At 36.8% G+C, this 20,143-nt stretch overlaps 4 protein-coding genes across 4 annotated transcripts; all 4 read right to left on the bottom strand.

The window, feature by feature from the left end:
- Positions 1-968: 968 nt before the first annotated feature.
- LOC135611636 (protein ROOT INITIATION DEFECTIVE 3-like) lies at positions 969-7,379 on the bottom strand. Its single transcript, XM_065107269.1, has 7 exons — positions 7,332-7,379; positions 6,478-6,690; positions 2,860-3,120; positions 2,646-2,759; positions 2,191-2,324; positions 1,961-2,086; positions 969-1,324 (listed from the first exon to the last, which is right to left on the bottom strand). Exons 1-5 carry the CDS (start codon positions 7,377-7,379, stop codon positions 2,202-2,204), a joined length of 759 nt encoding a protein of 252 aa, XP_064963341.1. The 3' UTR covers positions 969-1,324; positions 1,961-2,086; positions 2,191-2,201.
- On the bottom strand, positions 6,335-12,745 carry LOC135611635 (protein ROOT INITIATION DEFECTIVE 3-like). Its single transcript, XM_065107268.1, has 7 exons — positions 12,698-12,745; positions 11,844-12,056; positions 8,226-8,486; positions 8,012-8,125; positions 7,557-7,690; positions 7,327-7,452; positions 6,335-6,690 (listed from the first exon to the last, which is right to left on the bottom strand). The coding sequence occupies exons 1-5, from the start codon at positions 12,743-12,745 to the stop codon at positions 7,568-7,570; spliced, it is 759 nt and encodes a 252-aa protein (XP_064963340.1). The 3' UTR covers positions 6,335-6,690; positions 7,327-7,452; positions 7,557-7,567.
- Positions 11,701-18,100, bottom strand: LOC135611634 (protein ROOT INITIATION DEFECTIVE 3-like). Its single transcript, XM_065107267.1, has 7 exons — positions 18,053-18,100; positions 17,199-17,411; positions 13,592-13,852; positions 13,378-13,491; positions 12,923-13,056; positions 12,693-12,818; positions 11,701-12,056 (listed from the first exon to the last, which is right to left on the bottom strand). Exons 1-5 carry the CDS (start codon positions 18,098-18,100, stop codon positions 12,934-12,936), a joined length of 759 nt encoding a protein of 252 aa, XP_064963339.1. The 3' UTR covers positions 11,701-12,056; positions 12,693-12,818; positions 12,923-12,933.
- Positions 17,056-19,207, bottom strand: LOC135611633 (protein ROOT INITIATION DEFECTIVE 3-like; the record flags this gene model as incomplete). Its single annotated transcript, XM_065107266.1, has 5 exons — positions 17,056-17,411; positions 18,048-18,173; positions 18,278-18,411; positions 18,733-18,846; positions 18,947-19,207. Coding segments are annotated over 3 exons (498 nt in total), but the record flags the coding sequence as incomplete, so codon positions are not given.
- Positions 19,208-20,143: the final 936 nt, after the last annotated feature.

Raw genomic sequence — 20,143 nt, 5'->3', positions numbered from 1 at the left:
ACACTAAAACAATACAATAACATAAACAACACAAACACAATATACAAACACACAACACATACTACATATACACATATCATACACAACACACACTACATATACACATAACATACACAACACAAACACATACACACACATCTTTTAACAACACACACATACACGCAACTCATAACACACACTACATAAACACATAACATACACAACACACACACATACACACAAAACTTGTAACAACACACACATAATATACACAATACACACATATACAAATAACTCATAACAACACACACTACACACAACGCACATATCTTAACAACACACTATATACAACACACACACACAACACACATACAACTCATAACAACACACACGCATAGCATACACAACACACACATATATATCTAACACAAGATACAGAAAGTGCACTAGAAGTACAAATATGTCTAACACATCTTGCAGTAACAAGACAATGACGATTTCCCAATTGAAACTTAACAAGGGTCAACAAAACATGAAACAATTATGATTACCCACAGAGCTTAGACTAAGCATTGAAGTTACACCTATACATTAGTGCATATAAGCATGCATGCAAGTCAAACTGTAAGCTAAATTACTTTAGTTATGTATCTCTCTAATGTAAAATGTTAAAGTCAAAAAAATATTTCAGCTAAATATTTCTTATAAAAGAAAGTGATTAAAGTCTTTTGGAAAAAAAAAATCAAAAATAAGCAAAACCTTTGGTAAACAGACTCTTGGAACCCCAGGTCTTCTACTACTGTTATACTTGATGCAGCCGAACAAACAATAAGGGCAGGAAAAGATGGTGAGATGTAAAATTCCAAGACCCAAAGGTAAAGTTAAATTGACTTTTGAGGAAATGCAGAATGACAAGCAATGACAAGCTTACATGAAAAATTCAAAACTAAAACATCAAGATAAAGGCAATTTGGAAATAGAAAGCATCAAATACAACAAACCTCTGATATATCTAAGAACACAAATTAGATATATACAGTATAGTCTCTTCATAGAAATTTGCCAGAACACACAAAACACAATTGTTGGTAAATATATACATGTATATAAGTGATTATCAAAACTGACTAACAGCATATTGAGACCTGTGATCATACAAGGCACCAATGATGAACATCCCGTGTATGCTATTGCGGTTGCATTCAGCATTTAGCGCTGCAATATATATTTTGCCATCTCGGCCACCAGCATAGAACACATGCTCCCCAAGATCCATTACAATAGCATCAATTATGGAAGGAAACGTAATGCTCCTCAATAACAAACCCTCATATAGGCTCCATATCTGGAACATATGCAGTAGTCAAAAGAAGTTATCTTCAAAATCTAAAATACAAACATAGACAATTAGCACTGGGAGGAAGGGGGATCAATTTTCTAACAACAGATTAAAATTATCTTTTCAGTTCAACATATAAGTAAATTAAGTTAAGCTTGCAGTAATAGAACTGACATTCTGCAAAAAAGGTGGTCATACCATTGAGAGCACCTTGACCCTAATAAGCATCTATAATCTACTTTATCATTACATTCATCAGGTCAAAGTTTAAATTGGGCTAGGACAAAGAAAGAATAAAGCAAATCACTTTTGTTCAAGCTACCAAGATACTGCCACTACAGTAAAATTTTGAAAAGAAAGATTCTTACCATCAGCATGTTCCACTTGAGGAGCAGAGTTAGACTTTGTTTTGAAACAAAAACTAAGAGTAAGTTACGAGGTAATATATTATAAATCATCATCTAATCCAGGGAAATTAACCTCTTAATTCAGATGCATCATTTATGTACCTCAAAATTTTGCAGTTGAAGTTACACAACAGTGAAGTCCCTCGGCATCTGGTTGTGTTCCTATTGACAACAAATTTCCTAATATAACCAACTACTCTTTTCAAAGAAGTACAAAGTGTAACAACTAACGAACCTTACATGTTCGATCCTCTGAGGTTGAGATGATAATGGAGTTGCATAACCCATGTCCCGTAACAACATCAGTGACACGTAAAGCATGTTCCGAAAAGCTATATCTATAAAGAACACCAGCAGAAGCCTTTGCCATGTCATCAAACATTACAAAAATCATATTAGCATTTTAGACAAGACAACATAAAGGAACAATTTCGACAAGAAAAAAACTAAGTAAGAATTACATACATCATAAGGGATCAAACTCTCACAGAGCCATCCTCAGACCCTGATATTAGCAAAGACTCGTCCTTGGAGAGAGTGAGACAGGTGACAGACCGATAATGTGCATGCCACCATGTGAGCAATTTCCCACTAGCAACCTTGATAAATTTAAAGATAAATCTAAGCTTTTATCATGAGTGTTTCTATGAAGAGAGGGAGCTAACAAGACAAACATTAGAAAACAAAACAAAACAAACTTTGACATCAAAACCAAAATGAAAGCATAATACGGCCCCTTTGACTTTAAACAAGGTGGATGAGAGAATCAAGAATAGATTTGGACACACAGACCAAAAGTCATGCATCAAAATTTGAGTCCCAAGCAGACGGAAAATTCTCATACCAGTGTCTTAAAGAGAAGACAGACAGAAAAAGCAAATCTTGCCTAAGAAATCAGAAGTGGAAAAGCAAAAGATTACCTCCCATTGGTAGATGATGCCGGATGGTCCTCCTCCCATGATGTAAGTGCCTTCTGAATTGGAAACAAGCGGTCCAATCGGCTCAACCGGGAAGCTCCTAACTTCCACCTGAGGCTGAAACATAGAGCGAGAATTATGAGATCGTTTATCCAACACGAGTATGAAACAGGGCGTGAAGTGGAGATGTGGAAGAAAGGTTCGGATTAGGACTCACCTTATCCCAGGACCAGAAGAAAATGGGGCAAGAGGCGGAGGAAGGGGAATCGCGGAGCTGCGAGGAAGCGAGAAAGCGGCCGGCTATGGAGAGGAGGCCATGTGGAGCGGAGGAGCATGAGCGGTACCGGAGCTGCTCGGAGCCCGAGCGTAGGTCCCAACAACCGAAGCCGACGTCCACCGGGGAGGAGGCGATCACCACTTCCAACGGTGGCGAAGAGGCGCCGCCAAAGAAAGAAGGGGTTTTTGAGGATTTTAGAGTAGGCGTTTCGGATCACGAGAGTATAAACGGAGCTCGCGGGCTACCAAGGTGCGTATATGCTATCTCTGTCACCTTCAAGCAAAATATGAGCAGAACACACAAACCCTAAACTCTAAACCCTAAACCCTAAACCCTAAACCCTAAAACCCTAAAACCCTAAAAACCCTAAACCCTAAACTAAACCCTAAACCCTAAACCCTAAACCCTAAACCCTAAACTAAACCCTAAACCCTAAACCCTAAACCCTAAACCCTAAACCCTAAACCCTAAACCCTAAACCCTAAAACCCTAAAACCCTAAAACCCTAAAACCCTAAACCCTAAACCCTAAACCCTAAACCCTAAACCCTAAACCCTAAACCCTAAACCCTAAACCTAAAACCCTAAAACCCTAAACCCTAAACCCTAAACCCTAAACCCTAAAACCCTAAACCCTAAACCCTAAACCCTAAAACCCCTAAACCCTAAACCCTAATCCCTAAAAACCCTAAAACCCTAAACCCTAAACCCTAAACCCTAAACCCTAAACCCTAAACCTAAACCCTAAACCCTAAACCCTAAACCCTAAACCCTAAAAACCTAAAAACCCTAAACCCTAAACTAAACTCTAAACCCTAAACCCTAAACCCTAAACCCTAAACCCTAAACTAAACCCTAAACCCTAAACCCTAAACCCTAAACCCTAAACCTTAAACTCTAAACCCTAAAACCCTAAATCCTAAACCTTAAACCCTAAACCCTAATAATACATACACACAACACACACTACACACACTACAAATATACATACACGCTACACACACACAACACATGCTACACACGCACTATATACATACACAATACACACATACACATACAATATAACACTACACACACACAACACAATACACATACACACAACACAGACAAATAACACACACACAATAAACAACACATATGAAAATACCACAAACAATACACATACAAATAACACATAACACACACTACACATACACAATACACATTCACACAACACACACAAAAAATAACACAAACAACACACACAATACACATATAAATATACACAACACATAACATACAATATACATACACACAACACAATACACACAACACACAAAAATAATATAACAACATAAACAATACACACAACACACACAACACATACTACACACACTATATAGAAACATAATATACATAACACAAACACATACACACACAATACACATACACACACGATAAACAACACATGAAAATAACACAAACAACATATAACACACACTACACATACATAATACACAACACATGAAAATAATACAAATACACACAATACACATACACACTACACACAATACACATAAAAACAATACGATAACATACACAACACATACTACACACACACAACACACTACAACACATACTATACACACATAACATACACAACACATACTACACACACACTACACACAACATTACACATATGCACAATACACATACAAACAACACACACTACACATACACACACTACACACAACATTACACGTACACACAATACACATACATACAACACATACTATACACGCACTACATACATACACAATACACATACACATACAACATAACACTACACACAACACAATACACATACACACAACACAGACACATAACACACACACAATAAACAACACAAGAAAATAATACAAACAATACACATAATACACATATACAAACAACACAACACACACAATACACACAACAACCACACACAATAAACAACACACACAAAAATAACACAAACAACACACACAATACACATTATATATACACAACGTATAACACATAATACATATACACACTACACACACTACACACAAAAATAATATAACAACACAAACAACACACACACAATATACATACACACAACATATACTACGCACATACTTCATACATACATAACATACATAACACAAACACATACACATACAACTGGTAACAACACACACACACAACATACACACACATAATAAACAACACACACGAAAATAACATAAATAATACACACAACAAATAAACCACACTACAAATACACAATATACAAACACACAACACACACACACACAATAAACAATACACACGAAAATAACACAAATATAACACACACAATACACATATACACACACAACACATAACATACACTACACATACACAATACACACACACTACACACACTACACACTACACACACAACTCACACTAAAACAATACAATAACATAAACAACACAAACACAATATACAAACACACAACACATACTACATATACACATATCATACACAACACACACTACATATACACATAACATACACAACACAAACACATACACACACATCTTTTAACAACACACACATACACGCAACTCATAACACACACTACATAAACACATAACATACACAACACACACACATACACACAAAACTTGTAACAACACACACATAATATACACAATACACACATATACAAATAACTCATAACAACACACACTACACACAACGCACATATCTTAACAACACACTATATACAACACACACACACAACACACATACAACTCATAACAACACACACGCATAGCATACACAACACACACATATATATCTAACACAAGATACAGAAAGTGCACTAGAAGTACAAATATGTCTAACACATCTTGCAGTAACAAGACAATGACGATTTCCCAATTGAAACTTAACAAGGGTCAACAAAACATGAAACAATTATGATTACCCACAGAGCTTAGACTAAGCATTGAAGTTACACCTATACATTAGTGCATATAAGCATGCATGCAAGTCAAACTGTAAGCTAAATTACTTTAGTTATGTATCTCTCTAATGTAAAATGTTAAAGTCAAAAAAATATTTCAGCTAAATATTTCTTATAAAAGAAAGTGATTAAAGTCTTTTGGAAAAAAAAAATCAAAAATAAGCAAAACCTTTGGTAAACAGACTCTTGGAACCCCAGGTCTTCTACTACTGTTATACTTGATGCAGCCGAACAAACAATAAGGGCAGGAAAAGATGGTGAGATGTAAAATTCCAAGACCCAAAGGTAAAGTTAAATTGACTTTTGAGGAAATGCAGAATGACAAGCAATGACAAGCTTACATGAAAAATTCAAAACTAAAACATCAAGATAAAGGCAATTTGGAAATAGAAAGCATCAAATACAACAAACCTCTGATATATCTAAGAACACAAATTAGATATATACAGTATAGTCTCTTCATAGAAATTTGCCAGAACACACAAAACACAATTGTTGGTAAATATATACATGTATATAAGTGATTATCAAAACTGACTAACAGCATATTGAGACCTGTGATCATACAAGGCACCAATGATGAACATCCCGTGTATGCTATTGCGGTTGCATTCAGCATTTAGCGCTGCAATATATATTTTGCCATCTCGGCCACCAGCATAGAACACATGCTCCCCAAGATCCATTACAATAGCATCAATTATGGAAGGAAACGTAATGCTCCTCAATAACAAACCCTCATATAGGCTCCATATCTGGAACATATGCAGTAGTCAAAAGAAGTTATCTTCAAAATCTAAAATACAAACATAGACAATTAGCACTGGGAGGAAGGGGGATCAATTTTCTAACAACAGATTAAAATTATCTTTTCAGTTCAACATATAAGTAAATTAAGTTAAGCTTGCAGTAATAGAACTGACATTCTGCAAAAAAGGTGGTCATACCATTGAGAGCACCTTGACCCTAATAAGCATCTATAATCTACTTTATCATTACATTCATCAGGTCAAAGTTTAAATTGGGCTAGGACAAAGAAAGAATAAAGCAAATCACTTTTGTTCAAGCTACCAAGATACTGCCACTACAGTAAAATTTTGAAAAGAAAGATTCTTACCATCAGCATGTTCCACTTGAGGAGCAGAGTTAGACTTTGTTTTGAAACAAAAACTAAGAGTAAGTTACGAGGTAATATATTATAAATCATCATCTAATCCAGGGAAATTAACCTCTTAATTCAGATGCATCATTTATGTACCTCAAAATTTTGCAGTTGAAGTTACACAACAGTGAAGTCCCTCGGCATCTGGTTGTGTTCCTATTGACAACAAATTTCCTAATATAACCAACTACTCTTTTCAAAGAAGTACAAAGTGTAACAACTAACGAACCTTACATGTTCGATCCTCTGAGGTTGAGATGATAATGGAGTTGCATAACCCATGTCCCGTAACAACATCAGTGACACGTAAAGCATGTTCCGAAAAGCTATATCTATAAAGAACACCAGCAGAAGCCTTTGCCATGTCATCAAACATTACAAAAATCATATTAGCATTTTAGACAAGACAACATAAAGGAACAATTTCGACAAGAAAAAAACTAAGTAAGAATTACATACATCATAAGGGATCAAACTCTCACAGAGCCATCCTCAGACCCTGATATTAGCAAAGACTCGTCCTTGGAGAGAGTGAGACAGGTGACAGACCGATAATGTGCATGCCACCATGTGAGCAATTTCCCACTAGCAACCTTGATAAATTTAAAGATAAATCTAAGCTTTTATCATGAGTGTTTCTATGAAGAGAGGGAGCTAACAAGACAAACATTAGAAAACAAAACAAAACAAACTTTGACATCAAAACCAAAATGAAAGCATAATACGGCCCCTTTGACTTTAAACAAGGTGGATGAGAGAATCAAGAATAGATTTGGACACACAGACCAAAAGTCATGCATCAAAATTTGAGTCCCAAGCAGACGGAAAATTCTCATACCAGTGTCTTAAAGAGAAGACAGACAGAAAAAGCAAATCTTGCCTAAGAAATCAGAAGTGGAAAAGCAAAAGATTACCTCCCATTGGTAGATGATGCCGGATGGTCCTCCTCCCATGATGTAAGTGCCTTCTGAATTGGAAACAAGCGGTCCAATCGGCTCAACCGGGAAGCTCCTAACTTCCACCTGAGGCTGAAACATAGAGCGAGAATTATGAGATCGTTTATCCAACACGAGTATGAAACAGGGCGTGAAGTGGAGATGTGGAAGAAAGGTTCGGATTAGGACTCACCTTATCCCAGGACCAGAAGAAAATGGGGCAAGAGGCGGAGGAAGGGGAATCGCGGAGCTGCGAGGAAGCGAGAAAGCGGCCGGCTATGGAGAGGAGGCCATGTGGAGCGGAGGAGCATGAGCGGTACCGGAGCTGCTCGGAGCCCGAGCGTAGGTCCCAACAACCGAAGCCGACGTCCACCGGGGAGGAGGCGATCACCACTTCCAACGGTGGCGAAGAGGCGCCGCCAAAGAAAGAAGGGGTTTTTGAGGATTTTAGAGTAGGCGTTTCGGATCACGAGAGTATAAACGGAGCTCGCGGGCTACCAAGGTGCGTATATGCTATCTCTGTCACCTTCAAGCAAAATATGAGCAGAACACACAAACCCTAAACTCTAAACCCTAAACCCTAAACCCTAAACCCTAAAACCCTAAAACCCTAAAAACCCTAAACCCTAAACTAAACCCTAAACCCTAAACCCTAAACCCTAAACCCTAAACTAAACCCTAAACCCTAAACCCTAAACCCTAAACCCTAAACCCTAAACCCTAAACCCTAAACCCTAAAACCCTAAAACCCTAAAACCCTAAAACCCTAAACCCTAAACCCTAAACCCTAAACCCTAAACCCTAAACCCTAAACCCTAAACCCTAAACCTAAAACCCTAAAACCCTAAACCCTAAACCCTAAACCCTAAACCCTAAAACCCTAAACCCTAAACCCTAAACCCTAAAACCCCTAAACCCTAAACCCTAATCCCTAAAAACCCTAAAACCCTAAACCCTAAACCCTAAACCCTAAACCCTAAACCCTAAACCTAAACCCTAAACCCTAAACCCTAAACCCTAAACCCTAAAAACCTAAAAACCCTAAACCCTAAACTAAACTCTAAACCCTAAACCCTAAACCCTAAACCCTAAACCCTAAACTAAACCCTAAACCCTAAACCCTAAACCCTAAACCCTAAACCTTAAACTCTAAACCCTAAAACCCTAAATCCTAAACCTTAAACCCTAAACCCTAATAATACATACACACAACACACACTACACACACTACAAATATACATACACGCTACACACACACAACACATGCTACACACGCACTATATACATACACAATACACACATACACATACAATATAACACTACACACACACAACACAATACACATACACACAACACAGACAAATAACACACACACAATAAACAACACATATGAAAATACCACAAACAATACACATACAAATAACACATAACACACACTACACATACACAATACACATTCACACAACACACACAAAAAATAACACAAACAACACACACAATACACATATAAATATACACAACACATAACATACAATATACATACACACAACACAATACACACAACACACAAAAATAATATAACAACATAAACAATACACACAACACACACAACACATACTACACACACTATATAGAAACATAATATACATAACACAAACACATACACACACAATACACATACACACACGATAAACAACACATGAAAATAACACAAACAACATATAACACACACTACACATACATAATACACAACACATGAAAATAATACAAATACACACAATACACATACACACTACACACAATACACATAAAAACAATACGATAACATACACAACACATACTACACACACACAACACACTACAACACATACTATACACACATAACATACACAACACATACTACACACACACTACACACAACATTACACATATGCACAATACACATACAAACAACACACACTACACATACACACACTACACACAACATTACACGTACACACAATACACATACATACAACACATACTATACACGCACTACATACATACACAATACACATACACATACAACATAACACTACACACAACACAATACACATACACACAACACAGACACATAACACACACACAATAAACAACACAAGAAAATAATACAAACAATACACATAATACACATATACAAACAACACAACACACACAATACACACAACAACCACACACAATAAACAACACACACAAAAATAACACAAACAACACACACAATACACATTATATATACACAACGTATAACACATAATACATATACACACTACACACACTACACACAAAAATAATATAACAACACAAACAACACACACACAATATACATACACACAACATATACTACGCACATACTTCATACATACATAACATACATAACACAAACACATACACATACAACTGGTAACAACACACACACACAACATACACACACATAATAAACAACACACACGAAAATAACATAAATAATACACACAACAAATAAACCACACTACAAATACACAATATACAAACACACAACACACACACACACAATAAACAATACACACGAAAATAACACAAATATAACACACACAATACACATATACACACACAACACATAACATACACTACACATACACAATACACACACACTACACACACTACACACTACACACACAACTCACACTAAAACAATACAATAACATAAACAACACAAACACAATATACAAACACACAACACATACTACATATACACATATCATACACAACACACACTACATATACACATAACATACACAACACAAACACATACACACACATCTTTTAACAACACACACATACACGCAACTCATAACACACACTACATAAACACATAACATACACAACACACACACATACACACAAAACTTGTAACAACACACACATAATATACACAATACACACATATACAAATAACTCATAACAACACACACTACACACAACGCACATATCTTAACAACACACTATATACAACACACACACACAACACACATACAACTCATAACAACACACACGCATAGCATACACAACACACACATATATATCTAACACAAGATACAGAAAGTGCACTAGAAGTACAAATATGTCTAACACATCTTGCAGTAACAAGACAATGACGATTTCCCAATTGAAACTTAACAAGGGTCAACAAAACATGAAACAATTATGATTACCCACAGAGCTTAGACTAAGCATTGAAGTTACACCTATACATTAGTGCATATAAGCATGCATGCAAGTCAAACTGTAAGCTAAATTACTTTAGTTATGTATCTCTCTAATGTAAAATGTTAAAGTCAAAAAAATATTTCAGCTAAATATTTCTTATAAAAGAAAGTGATTAAAGTCTTTTGGAAAAAAAAAATCAAAAATAAGCAAAACCTTTGGTAAACAGACTCTTGGAACCCCAGGTCTTCTACTACTGTTATACTTGATGCAGCCGAACAAACAATAAGGGCAGGAAAAGATGGTGAGATGTAAAATTCCAAGACCCAAAGGTAAAGTTAAATTGACTTTTGAGGAAATGCAGAATGACAAGCAATGACAAGCTTACATGAAAAATTCAAAACTAAAACATCAAGATAAAGGCAATTTGGAAATAGAAAGCATCAAATACAACAAACCTCTGATATATCTAAGAACACAAATTAGATATATACAGTATAGTCTCTTCATAGAAATTTGCCAGAACACACAAAACACAATTGTTGGTAAATATATACATGTATATAAGTGATTATCAAAACTGACTAACAGCATATTGAGACCTGTGATCATACAAGGCACCAATGATGAACATCCCGTGTATGCTATTGCGGTTGCATTCAGCATTTAGCGCTGCAATATATATTTTGCCATCTCGGCCACCAGCATAGAACACATGCTCCCCAAGATCCATTACAATAGCATCAATTATGGAAGGAAACGTAATGCTCCTCAATAACAAACCCTCATATAGGCTCCATATCTGGAACATATGCAGTAGTCAAAAGAAGTTATCTTCAAAATCTAAAATACAAACATAGACAATTAGCACTGGGAGGAAGGGGGATCAATTTTCTAACAACAGATTAAAATTATCTTTTCAGTTCAACATATAAGTAAATTAAGTTAAGCTTGCAGTAATAGAACTGACATTCTGCAAAAAAGGTGGTCATACCATTGAGAGCACCTTGACCCTAATAAGCATCTATAATCTACTTTATCATTACATTCATCAGGTCAAAGTTTAAATTGGGCTAGGACAAAGAAAGAATAAAGCAAATCACTTTTGTTCAAGCTACCAAGATACTGCCACTACAGTAAAATTTTGAAAAGAAAGATTCTTACCATCAGCATGTTCCACTTGAGGAGCAGAGTTAGACTTTGTTTTGAAACAAAAACTAAGAGTAAGTTACGAGGTAATATATTATAAATCATCATCTAATCCAGGGAAATTAACCTCTTAATTCAGATGCATCATTTATGTACCTCAAAATTTTGCAGTTGAAGTTACACAACAGTGAAGTCCCTCGGCATCTGGTTGTGTTCCTATTGACAACAAATTTCCTAATATAACCAACTACTCTTTTCAAAGAAGTACAAAGTGTAACAACTAACGAACCTTACATGTTCGATCCTCTGAGGTTGAGATGATAATGGAGTTGCATAACCCATGTCCCGTAACAACATCAGTGACACGTAAAGCATGTTCCGAAAAGCTATATCTATAAAGAACACCAGCAGAAGCCTTTGCCATGTCATCAAACATTACAAAAATCATATTAGCATTTTAGACAAGACAACATAAAGGAACAATTTCGACAAGAAAAAAACTAAGTAAGAATTACATACATCATAAGGGATCAAACTCTCACAGAGCCATCCTCAGACCCTGATATTAGCAAAGACTCGTCCTTGGAGAGAGTGAGACAGGTGACAGACCGATAATGTGCATGCCACCATGTGAGCAATTTCCCACTAGCAACCTTGATAAATTTAAAGATAAATCTAAGCTTTTATCATGAGTGTTTCTATGAAGAGAGGGAGCTAACAAGACAAACATTAGAAAACAAAACAAAACAAACTTTGACATCAAAACCAAAATGAAAGCATAATACGGCCCCTTTGACTTTAAACAAGGTGGATGAGAGAATCAAGAATAGATTTGGACACACAGACCAAAAGTCATGCATCAAAATTTGAGTCCCAAGCAGACGGAAAATTCTCATACCAGTGTCTTAAAGAGAAGACAGACAGAAAAAGCAAATCTTGCCTAAGAAATCAGAAGTGGAAAAGCAAAAGATTACCTCCCATTGGTAGATGATGCCGGATGGTCCTCCTCCCATGATGTAAGTGCCTTCTGAATTGGAAACAAGCGGTCCAATCGGCTCAACCGGGAAGCTCCTAACTTCCACCTGAGGCTGAAACATAGAGCGAGAATTATGAGATCGTTTATCCAACACGAGTATGAAACAGGGCGTGAAGTGGAGATGTGGAAGAAAGGTTCGGATTAGGACTCACCTTATCCCAGGACCAGAAGAAAATGGGGCAAGAGGCGGAGGAAGGGGAATCGCGGAGCTGCGAGGAAGCGAGAAAGCGGCCGGCTATGGAGAGGAGGCCATGTGGAGCGGAGGAGCATGAGCGGTACCGGAGCTGCTCGGAGCCCGAGCGTAGGTCCCAACAACCGAAGCCGACGTCCACCGGGGAGGAGGCGATCACCACTTCCAACGGTGGCGAAGAGGCGCCGCCAAAGAAAGAAGGGGTTTTTGAGGATTTTAGAGTAGGCGTTTCGGATCACGAGAGTATAAACGGAGCTCGCGGGCTACCAAGGTGCGTATATGCTATCTCTGTCACCTTCAAGCAAAATATGAGCAGAACACACAAACCCTAAACTCTAAACCCTAAACCCTAAACCCTAAACCCTAAAACCCTAAAACCCTAAAAACCCTAAACCCTAAACTAAACCCTAAACCCTAAACCCTAAACCCTAAACCCTAAACTAAACCCTAAACCCTAAACCCTAAACCCTAAACCCTAAACCCTAAACCCTAAAACCCTAAACCCTAAACCCTAAAACCCTAAAACCCTAAAACCCTAAACCCTAAACCCTAAACCCTAAACCCTAAACCCTAAACCCTAAACCCTAACCCTAAACCTAACCTAAAACCCTAAACCCTAAACCCTAAACCCTAAACCCTAAAACCCTAAACCCTAAACCCTAAACCCTAAAACCCCTAAACCCTAAACCCTAATCCCTAAAAACCCTAAACCCTAAAACCCTAAACCCTAAACCCTAAACCCTAAACCCTAAACCTAAACCCTAAACCCTAAACCCTAAACCCTAAACCCTAAAAACCTAAAAACCCTAAACCCTAAACTAAACTCTAAACCCTAAACCCTAAACCCTAAACCCTAAACTAAACCCTAAACCCTAAACCCTAAACCCTAAACCCTAAACCTTAAACTCTAAACCCTAAAACCCTAAATCCTAAACCTTAAACCCTAAACCCTAATAATACATACACACAACACACACTACACACACTACAAATATACATACACGCTACACACACACAACACATGCTACACACGCACTATATACATACACAATACACACATACACATACAATATAACACTACACACACACAACACAATACACATACACACAACACAGACAAATAACACACACACAATAAACAACACATATGAAAATACCACAAACAATACACATACAAATAACACATAACACACACTACACATACACAATACACATTCACACAACACACACAAAAAATAACACAAACAACACACACAATACACATATAAATATACACAACACATAACATACAATATACATACACACAACACAATACACACAACACACAAAAATAATATAACAACATAAACAATACACACAACACACACAACACATACTACACACACTATATAGAAACATAATATACATAACACAAACACATACACACACAATACACATACACACACGATAAACAACACATGAAAATAACACAAACAACATATAACACACACTACACATACATAATACACAACACATGAAAATAATACAAATACACACAATACACATACACACTACACACAATACACATAAAAACAATACGATAACATACACAACACATACTACACACACACAACACACTACAACACATACTATACACACATAACATACACAACACATACTACACACACACTACACACAACATTACACATATGCACAATACACATACAAACAACACACACTACACATACACACACTACACACAACATTACACGTACACACAATACACATACATACAACACATACTATACACGCACTACATACATACACAATACACATACACATACAACATAACACTACACACAACACAATACACATACACACAACACAGACACATAACACACACACAATAAACAACACAAGAAAATAATACAAACAATACACATAATACACATATACAAACAACACAACACACACAATACACACAACAACCACACACAATAAACAACACACACAAAAATAACACAAACAACACACACAATACACATTATATATACACAACGTATAACACATAATACATATACACACTACACACACTACACACAAAAATAATATAACAACACAAACAACACACACACAATATACATACACACAACATATACTACGCACATACTTCATACATACATAACATACATAACACAAACACATACACATACAACTGGTAACAACACACACACACAACATACACACACATAATAAACAACACACACGAAAATAACATAAATAATACACACAACAAATAAACCACACTACAAATACACAATATACAAACACACAACACACACACACACAATAAACAATACACACGAAAATAACACAAATATAACACACACAATACACATATACACACACAACACATAACATACACTACACATACACAATACACACACACTACACACACTACACACTACACACACAACTCACACTAAAACAATACAATAACATAAACAACACAAACACAATATACAAACACACAACACATACTACATATACACATATCATACACAACACACACTACATATACACATAACATACACAACACAAACACATACACACACATCTTTTAACAACACACACATACACGCAACTCATAACACACACTACATAAACACATAACATACACAACACACACACATACACACAAAACTTGTAACAACACACACATAATATACACAATACACACATATACAAATAACTCATAACAACACACACTACACACAACGCACATATCTTAACAACACACTATATACAACACACACACACAACACACATACAACTCATAACAACACACACGCATAGCATACACAACACACACATATATATCTAACACAAGATACAGAAAGTGCACTAGAAGTACAAATATGTCTAACACATCTTGCAGTAACAAGACAATGACGATTTCCCAATTGAAACTTAACAAGGGTCAACAAAACATGAAACAATTATGATTACCCACAGAGCTTAGACTAAGCATTGAAGTTACACCTATACATTAGTGCATATAAGCATGCATGCAAGTCAAACTGTAAGCTAAATTACTTTAGTTATGTATCTCTCTAATGTAAAATGTTAAAGTCAAAAAAATATTTCAGCTAAATATTTCTTATAAAAGAAAGTGATTAAAGTCTTTTGGAAAAAAAAAATCAAAAATAAGCAAAACCTTTGGTAAACAGACTCTTGGAACCCCAGGTCTTCTACTACTGTTATACTTGATGCAGCCGAACAAACAATAAGGGCAGGAAAAGATGGTGAGATGTAAAATTCCAAGACCCAAAGGTAAAGTTAAATTGACTTTTGAGGAAATGCAGAATGACAAGCAATGACAAGCTTACATGAAAAATTCAAAACTAAAACATCAAGATAAAGGCAATTTGGAAATAGAAAGCATCAAATACAACAAACCTCTGATATATCTAAGAACACAAATTAGATATATACAGTATAGTCTCTTCATAGAAATTTGCCAGAACACACAAAACACAATTGTTGGTAAATATATACATGTATATAAGTGATTATCAAAACTGACTAACAGCATATTGAGACCTGTGATCATACAAGGCACCAATGATGAACATCCCGTGTATGCTATTGCGGTTGCATTCAGCATTTAGCGCTGCAATATATATTTTGCCATCTCGGCCACCAGCATAGAACACATGCTCCCCAAGATCCATTACAATAGCATCAATTATGGAAGGAAACGTAATGCTCCTCAATAACAAACCCTCATATAGGCTCCATATCTGGAACATATGCAGTAGTCAAAAGAAGTTATCTTCAAAATCTAAAATACAAACATAGACAATTAGCACTGGGAGGAAGGGGGATCAATTTTCTAACAACAGATTAAAATTATCTTTTCAGTTCAACATATAAGTAAATTAAGTTAAGCTTGCAGTAATAGAACTGACATTCTGCAAAAAAGGTGGTCATACCATTGAGAGCACCTTGACCCTAATAAGCATCTATAATCTACTTTATCATTACATTCATCAGGTCAAAGTTTAAATTGGGCTAGGACAAAGAAAGAATAAAGCAAATCACTTTTGTTCAAGCTACCAAGATACTGCCACTACAGTAAAATTTTGAAAAGAAAGATTCTTACCATCAGCATGTTCCACTTGAGGAGCAGAGTTAGACTTTGTTTTGAAACAAAAACTAAGAGTAAGTTACGAGGTAATATATTATAAATCATCATCTAATCCAGGGAAATTAACCTCTTAATTCAGATGCATCATTTATGTACCTCAAAATTTTGCAGTTGAAGTTACACAACAGTGAAGTCCCTCGGCATCTGGTTGTGTTCCTATTGACAACAAATTTCCTAATATAACCAACTACTCTTTTCAAAGAAGTACAAAGTGTAACAACTAACGAACCTTACATGTTCGATCCTCTGAGGTTGAGATGATAATGGAGTTGCATAACCCATGTCCCGTAACAACATCAGTGACACGTAAAGCATGTTCCGAAAAGCTATATCTATAAAGAACACCAGCAGAAGCCTTTGCCATGTCATCAAACATTACAAAAATCATATTAGCATTTTAGACAAGACAACATAAAGGAACAATTTCGACAAGAAAAAAACTAAGTAAGAATTACATACATCATAAGGGATCAAACTCTCACAGAGCCATCCTCAGACCCTGATATTAGCAAAGACTCGTCCTTGGAGAGAGTGAGACAGGTGACAGACCGATAATGTGCATGCCACCATGTGAGCAATTTCCCACTAGCAACCTTGATAAATTTAAAGATAAATCTAAGCTTTTATCATGAGTGTTTCTATGAAGAGAGGGAGCTAACAAGACAAACATTAGAAAACAAAACAAAACAAACTTTGACATCAAAACCAAAATGAAAGCATAATACGGCCCCTTTGACTTTAAACAAGGTGGATGAGAGAATCAAGAATAGATTTGGACACACAGACCAAAAGTCATGCATCAAAATTTGAGTCCCAAGCAGACGGAAAATTCTCATACCAGTGTCTTAAAGAGAAGACAGACAGAAAAAGCAAATCTTGCCTAAGAAATCAGAAGTGGAAAAGCAAAAGATTACCTCCCATTGGTAGATGATGCCGGATGGTCCTCCTCCCATGATGTAAGTGCCTTCTGAATTGGAAACAAGCGGTCCAATCGGCTCAACCGGGAAGCTCCTAACTTCCACCTGAGGCTGAAACATAGAGCGAGAATTATGAGATCGTTTATCCAACACGAGTATGAAACAGGGCGTGAAGTGGAGATGTGGAAGAAAGGTTCGGATTAGGACTCACCTTATCCCAGGACCAGAAGAAAATGGGGCAAGAGGCGGAGGAAGGGGAATCGCGGAGCTGCGAGGAAGCGAGAAAGCGGCCGGCTATGGAGAGGAGGCCATGTGGAGCGGAGGAGCATGAGCGGTACCGGAGCTGCTCGGAGCCCGAGCGTAGGTCCCAACAACCGAAGCCGACGTCCACCGGGGAGGAGGCGATCACCACTTCCAACGGTGGCGAAGAGGCGCCGCCAAAGAAAGAAGGGGTTTTTGAGGATTTTAGAGTAGGCGTTTCGGATCACGAGAGTATAAACGGAGCTCGCGGGCTACCAAGGTGCGTATATGCTATCTCTGTCACCTTCAAGCAAAATATGAGCAGAACACACAAACCCTAAACTCTAAACCCTAAACCCTAAACCCTAAACCCTAAAACCCTAAAACCCTAAAAACCCTAAACCCTAAACTAAACCCTAAACCCTAAACCCTAAACCCTAAACCCTAAACTAAACCCTAAACCCTAAACCCTAAACCCTAAACCCTAAACCCTAAACCCTAAACCCTAAAACCCTAAAACCCTAAAACCCTAAAACCCTAAACCCTAAACCCTAAACCCTAAACCCTAAACCCTAAACCCTAAACCTAAAACCCTAAAACCCTAAACCCTAAACCCTAAACCCTAAACCCTAAAACCCTAAACCCTAAACCCTAAACCCTAAAACCCCTAAACCCTAAACCCTAATCCCTAAAAACCCTAAAACCCTAAACCCTAAACCCTAAACCCTAAACCCTAAACCTAAACCCTAAACCCTAAACCCTAAACCCTAAACCCTAAAAACCTAAAAACCCTAAACCCTAAACTAAACTCTAAACCCTAAACCCTAAACCCTAAACCCTAAACTAAACCCTAAACCCTAAACCCTAAACCCTAAACCCTAAACCTTAAACTCTAAACCCTAAAACCCTAAATCCTAAACCTTAAACCCTAAACCCTAATAATACATACACACAACACACACTACACACACTACAAATATACATACACGCTACACACACACAACACATGCTACACACGCACTATATACATACACAATACACACATACACATACAATATAACACTACACACACACAACACAATACACATACACACAACACAGACAAATAACACACACACAATAAACAACACATATGAAAATACCACAAACAATACACATACAAATAACA

This window comes from Musa acuminata, chromosome BXJ2-5 (assembly GCF_036884655.1).
Source record: "Musa acuminata AAA Group cultivar baxijiao chromosome BXJ2-5, Cavendish_Baxijiao_AAA, whole genome shotgun sequence".
NCBI classification, from domain to species: domain Eukaryota; kingdom Viridiplantae; phylum Streptophyta; class Magnoliopsida; order Zingiberales; family Musaceae; genus Musa; species Musa acuminata.
The sequence above is the reverse complement of the archived record's forward strand: the minus strand, read 5'-3'. Positions and strand labels throughout refer to the sequence as shown.

Coding starts and splice junctions, on each gene's coding strand:
- LOC135611636 (XM_065107269.1), bottom strand. CDS start 7,379: ATGGGTTATGCAACTCCATTATCATCTCAACCTCAGAGGATCGAACAT. Junction 6,691..7,331: donor AACCTCAGAGGATCGAACAT/GTAAGGTTCGTT, acceptor CATATGTTCCAG/ATATGGAGCCTATATGAGGG. Junction 3,121..6,477: donor ATCACAGGTCTCAATATGCT/GTTAGTCAGTTT, acceptor TCCGAAACGCCT/ACTCTAAAATCCTCAAAAAC.
- LOC135611635 (XM_065107268.1), bottom strand. CDS start 12,745: ATGGGTTATGCAACTCCATTATCATCTCAACCTCAGAGGATCGAACAT. Junction 12,057..12,697: donor AACCTCAGAGGATCGAACAT/GTAAGGTTCGTT, acceptor CATATGTTCCAG/ATATGGAGCCTATATGAGGG. Junction 8,126..8,225: donor TCTTCTGGTCCTGGGATAAG/GTGAGTCCTAAT, acceptor TCTATGTTTCAG/CCTCAGGTGGAAGTTAGGAG.
- LOC135611634 (XM_065107267.1), bottom strand. CDS start 18,100: ATGGGTTATGCAACTCCATTATCATCTCAACCTCAGAGGATCGAACAT. Junction 13,492..13,591: donor TCTTCTGGTCCTGGGATAAG/GTGAGTCCTAAT, acceptor TCTATGTTTCAG/CCTCAGGTGGAAGTTAGGAG. Junction 13,057..13,377: donor GCATCATCTACCAATGGGAG/GTAATCTTTTGC, acceptor AAATTTATCAAG/GTTGCTAGTGGGAAATTGCT.